The 8793-nt window shown below is 48.3% G+C and overlaps 1 protein-coding gene across 2 annotated transcripts in view; it reads left to right on the top strand.

Moving 5' to 3' along the window:
* Positions 1 to 470: 470 nt before the first annotated feature.
* The window catches only part of cmasa (cytidine monophosphate N-acetylneuraminic acid synthetase a), a 35267-nt gene continuing 26944 nt past the window's right edge, over positions 471 to 8793 (top strand). Inside the window, exon 1 of one of the 2 annotated variants that reach the window (XR_010967050.1) lies at positions 471 to 788. Coding sequence is in view for 1 of the 2 variants with exons in the window: in XM_068004722.1 (XP_067860823.1) it covers positions 631 to 788 (158 nt within the window). In the remaining variant the exon portion in view is untranslated. The remainder of the gene's footprint in view (positions 789 to 8793) is intronic. The other variant, XM_068004722.1, reaches the window with a different exon arrangement.

Here is an 8793-nt window from a genome sequence, read left to right as displayed (position 1 = left end):
GGGTCCACTATTATGGGGGGGGGGGGGTCTGCGACCGTTGTTGGGGGGGGATCGGAGATGGGGGGTCGACAATTATGGGGGGGGGGTCCACGATCGTTGTGGGGGGTCGGAGATCGCGGGGGGGGGGGGGGGATCGGAGATGGGGGGGGTCCACGATTATGGGGGGGGGGGTCCGCGATCATTGTTGGGGGGGATCGGAGATGGGGGGGGTCCACGATTATGGGGGGGGGGGGGTCCGCGATCGTTGTTGGGGTGGGGGGGGGGGGTTCGCTGCAGGTAGCCTTGTTGGGCCTGGGGGAAGCACTCCTGCTCCTCCGGGCCCACCTGCATTCACCTGCAGTTTCCTCTCACGGACCCCCAGGGTTGAAATTGGAAACTCCGGGAAATCGGAGGCCCGGCGCCACCTCACCGGGTTTGAATCACCAGCCGCGCCTCCTGGGGGTGCGTGGGTCGCCTCTCCCTCGACCCGCCTCCGTCCGAAGCGGATGTGGGCGGGCAGGGGGCGGGAGTGAGTGAGTGAGTGAGAGGCCCAGGCCGAAGGTTGAGGTCCGGCCCCGCCAGTCGGTGGCGGTTCGCAGGCGGAGCAGTCGCTGTGTGGAATGCAGACTGCGATCAGGGGGAATATAAGCGATGAGCCAGCACTCAGGCCGGAGGCGGCACTTTGCGGCCCTGGTGCTGGCGAGGGGCGGCAGCAAGGGGATCCCGCTCAAGAACATCAAGCTGCTGGCCGGGATTCCGCTGATCGGCTGGGTGCTGCGGGCGGCTGTCGACACCGGGATGTTTGACAGGTAAAGGAGACGAAGCAAGGCCCGGGGGAGAGGGAGGGAGGGAGGGAGAGGGCGGAGGGGGGGTGAGAGAGAGGGAGGGAGAGAAGGAGAGGGAGAGAGAGAGAGAGAGAGGGTAGGAGGGGGGGGAGAGAGAGAGGGCGGAGGGGGGGTGAGAGAGAGAGGGTAGGAGGGGGGAGAGAGAGAGGAGGGAGAGAGAGGAGGGAGGGCAAGAGAGAGGGAGAGGAGGAGGAGGGGGAGGGAGGGATGGATGTGTGAAGAGGCTGAGCCAGGGTCCCTCCTGTCAGCATTCTGGTCTACACTTCCATCAACCCTGGCACCTTCCCAGACCAGTGCAGTAGTTGCAACACCTGCCTACCCTCCACCTCCCTACCCTCCACCTGCCTACCCTCCACCTCCCTACCCTCCACCTCCCTACCACAGTCAAGTGTGCCAAACACCCCTCCTGGGTGAGACTGCAATTTACTCATACCTCCTCCAACCTAGTTTACTGTATTCACGATGTGGTCTCCCTACATTGGGTGATCCACCTCACTTCAGTCCGCAAGTGCAACCCGGAGCTTTTTAAAAATTTGTTCATGGGCTGTGGGCGTCGCTGGCGAGGCCGGCATTTATTGCCCATCCCCAATTGCCCTTGAGAAGATGGTGGTGAGTCGCCTGCTGCAGTCTGTGTGGTGAAGGTTCTCCCACTGTGCTGTTAGGTAGGGAGTTCCAGGATTTTGACCCAGCGACGATGAAGGAACGGCGATATATTTCCAAGTCGGGATGGTGTGTGACTTGGAGGGGAACGTGCAGGTGGTGTTGCTCCCGTGTACCTGCTGCCCTTGTCCTTTTAGGTGGTAGAGGTCGCAGATTTGGGAGGTACTGTCGAAAAAGCCTTGGTGAGTTGCTGCAGTGCATCCTGTGGATGGTACACACTGCAGCTACAGTGCACCGGTGGTGAAGGGAGTGAATATTTAGGGTGGTGGATGGGGTGCCAATCAAGCGGGCTGCTTTATCCTGGATGGTGTCGAGCTTCTTGAATGTTGTTGGAGCTGCACTCATCCAGGCAAGTGGAGAGTATTCCATCACACTCCTGACTTGTGCCTTGTAGATGGTGGAAGAGCTTTCGGGAGTCAGGGGGTGTGTCACTCGCTGCAGAGTACCCAGGCTCTGATCTGCTCTTGTAGCCACAGTATTTGTGTGGCTGGTCCAGTTAAGTCTCTGGTCAATGGTGACCCCCAGGATGTTGATGGTCGGGGATTCAGCGATGGTAATGCTGTTGAATGTCAAGGGGAGGTGGTTGGACTTTCTTGTTCGAGATGGTCATCGCCTGGCACTTGTCTGGTGCGAATATTACTTGCCACTTATGAGCCCAAGCCTGGATGTTGTCCAGGTCTTGCTGCATGCGGGCACGGACTGCTTCATTATCTGAGGGGTTGCGAATGGAACTGAACACTGTGCAATCATCAGCAAACATCCCCATTTCTGACCTTATGATGGAGGGAAGGTCATTGATGCAGCAATGTCTTGGGGCTGAGATGATTGGCCTCCAACAACCACTACCATCTTCCTTTGTGCTAGGTATGACTCCAGCCGCTGGAGACTTTTCCCCCTGATTCCCATTGACTTCAGTTTTACCAGGTGCCACACTCTGTCAAATGCTGCCTTGATGTCAAGGGCAGTCACTCTCACCTAACCTCTGGAATTCTGCTCTTTTGTCCATGTTTGGACCAAGGCTGTAATGAGGTCTGGAGCCGAGTGGTCTTGGCGGAACCCAAACTGAGCATCGGTGAGCAGGTTATTGGTGAGTAAGTGCCGCTTGATAGTACTGTCGACGACACCTTCCATTACTTTGCTGATGATTGAGAATAGGCTGATGGGGCGGTAATTGGCCGGATTGGATTTGTCTTGCTTTTTGTGGTCAGGACATACCTGGGCAATTTTCCACATTGTCTGGTAGATACCAGTGTTGTAGCTGTACTGGAACAGTTTGGCTAGAGGCGCAGCTAGTTCTGGAGCACAAGTCTTCAGCACTACAGCTGGGATGTTGTCGGGGCCCATAGCCTTTGCTGTATCCAGTGCACTCAGCCGTTTCTTGATATCACGTGAAGTGAATCGAATTGGCTGAAGACTGGCTTGTGTGATGGTGGGGATATCGGGAGGAGGCCAAGATGGATCATCTACTCGGCACTTCTGGCTGAAGATGGTTGCAAACGCTTCAGCCTTGTCTTTTGCACTCACGTGCTGGACTCCGCCATCATTAAGGTTGGGGATGTTCATGGAGCCTCTTCCTCCCGTTAGTTGTTTAATTGTCCACTACCATTCATGACTGGATGTGGCAGGACTGCAGAGCTTTGATCTGATCCATTGGTTGTGAAATCGCTTAGCTCTGTCTATAGCATGTTACTTCCGCTGTTTAGCATGCATGTAGTGCTGAGTTGTAGCTTCAGGTTGGCACTTCATTTTTAGGTACGCCTGGTGCTGCTCCTGGCATGCTCTTCTACATTCCTCATTGAACCAGGGTTGATCCCTTGGCTTGTTGGTAATGGTAGAGTGAGGAATATGCCAGGCCATGAGGTTACAGATTGTGCTGGAATACAATTCTGCTGCTGCTGATGGCCCACAGCACCTCATGGATGCCCAGTTTTGAGCTGCTAGATCTGTTCTGAATCTATCCCATTTAGCACGCTGATAGTGCCACACAACAGGTTGGATGTCACTTCAGTCCTTCATCCCACTCCCACTGACCCCTCTGTCCTTCGCCTACTACACTGTTCCAGTGACACTCAAGGCAAACTCGAGGAACAGCACCTGATCTTTCTACTGGTCACTTTGTAATTCTCTGACCTTTACAATGGGCCATAGCTTGCTGTAGCAGGCAGCTAACTGCATCGGCCGTTAATTAGACTTGCCCTTACACGTTTAGGTTTTAAAATTTTCGGACTTTGCATTCCCAGTGGGAAGCCTGTACTTTTACGCGCCGACGTTAAAGCCGGGTTGTGGTCGCGACCCCAAAAAACAACTATTTTCAACTCCCACCCGCCCCCAACCTACCCGTTCTTGGGGTTTAAAATCACCCCCAGTGTGTTTTTAGCCCAACCAGGAAGGAAACAGTGCAGGATCTAGTTCTGGAGAATGAAGTGGGGGAGGTGGAGCATGTTTCAGTGGGGGAGCATTTGGAGAACAGTGATCGTGATATCATTAGTTTAGAATAGTTATGGAAAAGGACAAGGGATAATTACATTTGAAAATACTTAACTGAAGGAGAGCAAATTTCAGTGAGTTAGAAAGGCATCTTGCCCAGGTGGATTGGAATCAAAAATTGGTTGGCGAAACAGTAATTGAACAATGGGAAGCCTTCAAGGAGGAGATGGTTCGGGTACAGTGTAGACATGTTCCCACAAGGTGGAAAGGAAGGGCATCCAAAGCTAGAGCTCCCTAGATGATTAAGATAGAGATTAAAATGAAACAGAAAAAGGAGGCTCATGATAAATGTAAGGTTCCTAATACAGTAGAGAACCAAGCTGAATACAGAAAGTACAGAGGAAATCTAAAAAAGGAAATAAGAGCAGCAAAGAGACAGGCTGAGAATAGATCAGCTGCTAACATAAGAGGGAACCCAAAAATCTTTTAAATAGTGGAAGGGTGGGAATGATTCAGGACAAAAACAGGAGAGATTTTTATGGAGGCAGAGGGCATGGCTGAGGTACTAAATGAATACTTCACTTCAGTCTTCACCAGAGACGAGGATGCTGTCATTGTAGCAGTAAAGGAGGAGGTAGTAGCAATATTGAATAGGATAAAAATAGATAAAGAGGAGGTACTGAAAAGATTGGCATCACTCAAAAGTTTTTTTTAAAAAGTCACCCCGGTCCAGATGAGATACGTCCTAGGTTGCTGAGGGTGGAAATTGCGGAGGCTCTGGCCACAAACTTCCAATCCTCCTTAGTTAGGGAGACGGTGCCAGAGGACTGGAGGATTGCAAGTATTACACCCCTGTTCAAAAAAAGGGGAGAGGAATAAACTCGGCAATTACAGGCCAGTCAGTGGTGGAGAAACTTTTGGACACAATAATCCAGGACAAAAATCAGTTGGCACTTGGAAAAGTATGAGCTAATAAATGAAATTCAGCACGGATTTGTTAAAGGAAAATCGTGTTTCACTAACTTGATTGGGTTCTTTTATGAAGTAATGGAGAGGGTTGATGAGGGTTGTGCGATTGATGTGTATGTGGACTTGCAAAAGGCATTTGATAAAGTACCACATAATAGACGTGTTAGCAAAATCAAAGCCCATGGGATTAAAGGGACAGTGGCAATGTGGATACAAAATTGGCTGGGTAACAGAAAGCAGAGAGTAGTGGTGATTTTTTTTTTCAGACTGGAGGGAAGGATACTGTGGTGTTCCTCAGGGGTCAGTATTAGGACCACTACTCTTTTTGATATATATTAATGACCTGGACTTGGGTATAGAGGGTATAATTTCAAAGTTTGCAGATGACACGAAACTAGGAAATGTAGTAAACAATGTGGAGGATAGTAACAGACTTCAGGAGGACAGAGACAGACTGGTGAAATGGGCAGACACATGGCAGATGAAATTTAATGCAGAGAAGTGTGAAGTGATGCATTTTGGTAGGAAGATTGAGGAGAGGCAATATAAACTAAATGGTACAATTTTAAAGGGGGTGCAGGAACAGAGAGACCTGGGGGTGCTCATACACAAATCTCTAACGGTGGCAGGACAAATTGAGAAGATTGTTAAAAAGGCATATGGGATCCTGGACTTTATTAATAGAGGCATAGAGTTCAAAAGCAAGGAAATTATGCTAAACCTTTATAAAACACTGATTAAGCCTCAGCTGGAGTATTGTGTTCAATTTTGGGCATCACACTTTCAGAAGGATGTCAAGGCCTTAGAGAGGGTGCAGAGGAGATTTACTAGAATGGTACCAGGGATGAGGGACTTCAGTTATGTGGAGAGATTGGAAAAGCTGAGGTTGTTCTCCTTAGAACAGAGATGGTTAAGGGGAGATTTAATAGAGGTGTTCAAAATCCACGAAGGGTTTTGACAGAGTAAATAAGGAGAAACTGTTTCCAGTGGCAGGAGGGTCGGTAACCAGATTTAAGGTGATCGTCAAAAGAGCCAGAGGCGACATGAGGAAACATTTTTTTATGCAGCGAGTTGTTATGATCTGGAATGCACTGCCTGAAAGGGTGGTGGAAGCAGATTCAATAGTAACTTTCAAAAGGAAATTGGATAAATACTTGAAGGGGAGAAAATTACAGGGCTATAGGGAAAGAGCAAGGGAATAGGACTAATTGGATAGCTCTTTCAAAGAGCCGGTACTGGCCGCCTACTGTGCTGTACCATACTATGAATAAGACTCCACACTTCTAATATTTAATTTTTAGTGCCAGTGAGGTTGATTGGTAGTAATTAACAATTATCACGTCATTAAGAGGGTGTCTAGACTTGAAATGACAAGACTTAACTTTTTTTTGTTGCCAATACAAAAGAGAAGAGGTGAAAGACACACCCACTCCTTCTAGCAGTTGAACACCTCACGTAAAAATCTTTTTGGGAAGGGGTGCGAGCATTTCTGCACTTCAGTTTGATTACAGTTCCCTTTCGCGGTAGAAAACAGGATAGGGAAAGTACGGGAAATGTCAGATTCACAAGTCTTGTGCCAACCAGGAACAGATAGAAGTTACATCCTGCTTCTTCCCCCTGAAAGCACCTGTTAAGTAAATAGAAAAGTAAAACTGCTGTTATACATTCACCTTTATGGTCATATCAAACGTTTGAGATGGACACCTGAGTGGAAATGGCAGTACATGTTGGGAGTGAAGTCAGTGATCTGACTCTCCAAGTGCACTGAACCCAGAAGTTATGAACCAACTCTGGTAGGTAGTTGCTACGCCACTCAACCTTCACAATGTGGACAGTAGAATTCCCACCTTGTGCAACGCCCCATTTTAAAAGTAGGAGCTCCTGGGAGCGTTTTAGTTTTTACGTCTTTAATAATGTAAGAAGTTGCTGCTGTTGTCCTCTGTCTTATTACATTAGGAATGAGGTGCCTAGGGAGCAGAGGCACTACAGCCTTAGAAACTGGAGTCAGTTGTAGCTTTTTATAGTTTAGGTACACTTTATCAATGAGACTGCAGCGTGCCTGCATATGAATCTCCTCCAGCTCTACAACCCTCCGAGATCTCTGTCCTCCTCCAATTCTGGCCTCTTGCGCATCCCTGATTTTAATCGCTCCACCATTGGTGGCCCTGCATTCAACTGCCCAGACCCAAAGCTCTGGAACTCCCACTCTATACCTCTCTGTCTCTCTACCTCTCTCTTATCCTTTTAAAATGCTCCTATCTATTTGACCAACCTTTTGGTCATCTGTCCTAATATCTCCTTATGTGGCTCGGTGTCAAATTTTGTTTGATAACGTCCCTGTGAAGTGCCTTGGGACATTTTACTACATTAAAGGAGCTATATAAATGCAAGTTGTTGTTGATTGAACCATTGATGTTTACAGCACTGAAGGAGGCTGTTTGGTCTTCCATATCTGTGCTGGCTCTTCACCAACCTGTACCTTCCTCTGCTTCGAACAAGGCGTCTCTGGTGTCCAGGTTGTACGATGCTTAAAGTAAAGGCACTGCCTACTCTTGCATCATAAATACAGGTTAGAGGCTTGTAAAGAAAGACTTGCATTTATATAGTGTCTTTCACAACCTCGAGATGCCCCAAAGTGCTTTTCATCCAACAAAGTACTTTAGAAGTGTAGTCACTGTTGTAATGTAGGGAAATGTGGCAGCCAATTTGGACCCAGCAAGATCCCACAAACAGCAATGAGATGATGGCCAGATAATCTGTTTTAGTGATGTTGGTTGAGGGATAAATATTGGCCAGGACTCCCCTTCTATTCAAAATAATGCCATGGGATCTTTTACGTCCACCTGAGAAGTTAGATGGGGCCTCAGTTTAACGTCTCATCCGAAAGTCTCCACTTCTGACAGTGCAGCACTCCCTCAGTACTGCACTGGAGTGTCAGTCTAGATTATGCACTCAAATCCATGGAGAGGGGCTTGTACCCACGACCTTCTGACTCAGCGGCAAAAGTGCTACCACTGAGCTAAGGCTGACTTTTTTTTTATAACCAGTCAGTGTGGAGTTAAGTGTGCCCTCAAGCAGATTTCCAGGGATGCATGCATGCATGAATGAATGGTGGGTGAAGAGAGAATTGGGCCCTGATGTGATGCCCTCTATTATCATATGGCTCGCTGACAGTCACTGTTTTGGGCTTGTACATGGAGAATGGCCACCTGGGTATCATGGTAACAGAGGGCTACCGCCACTGGTGGAGAGGAAAGAGAAGTTTTTAAAAAAAAAACACGAGTGAAGAGAGAAGATTTCTTTATGCAGCGATTTGTTAGAATAGGGAATGGTTGAAGCAAAGACTATTGCGTCTTTTGAGGAAGAGTACATAAACATTTGAAATGGGAGGGTACTGGGATATGGGCAGCGAGCAGAGTAATGGGATTAGTTTTGGATTGCTCCAGCAAAGGGCTGGCGCAGGCATAATGGGCCAAATGGCGGCCTCCTGTGCTGTCAACTTCTATGTACCAGTGGGTAACACCGTAAATACAATTTTAAATTTCAGAAAATTAGGACCAAAGGGGGACTTCAAATATATCTCTTTCTACCAAAGAAGGACTTTGAAGCAAATAGTATAAATTGGTTTAAGAGATGAACAGATGTGTTACTGCAGTAAAAGAGGACTGAAGGTCATAAGGGATATTTTGCACTTCCAGTGGGGAAGCTATGCTCGAAGGGAGCATTAAAGGGGCCACAACTTTGTAGCCTCAGTTCTGTAACCCACGCTCCCTGTGGGTGCAGCTCCTTGCTGGGAGTGCAGGACCGTGATTAACCCTGTCATGAGATGATGGGCCTTTGGAGTTGAGGTCAATTTAAAAGGGGCAGGGTTATCAGGACCTATCTCTAGAAGCGGTGAGGAGCTCAGTATTAC

This window comes from Heptranchias perlo, chromosome 24, assembly GCF_035084215.1.
Source record: "Heptranchias perlo isolate sHepPer1 chromosome 24, sHepPer1.hap1, whole genome shotgun sequence".
In the NCBI taxonomy this organism is placed as follows: Eukaryota; Metazoa; Chordata; class Chondrichthyes; order Hexanchiformes; family Hexanchidae; genus Heptranchias; species Heptranchias perlo.
The sequence above is the reverse complement of the archived record's forward strand: the minus strand, read 5'-3'. Positions and strand labels throughout refer to the sequence as shown.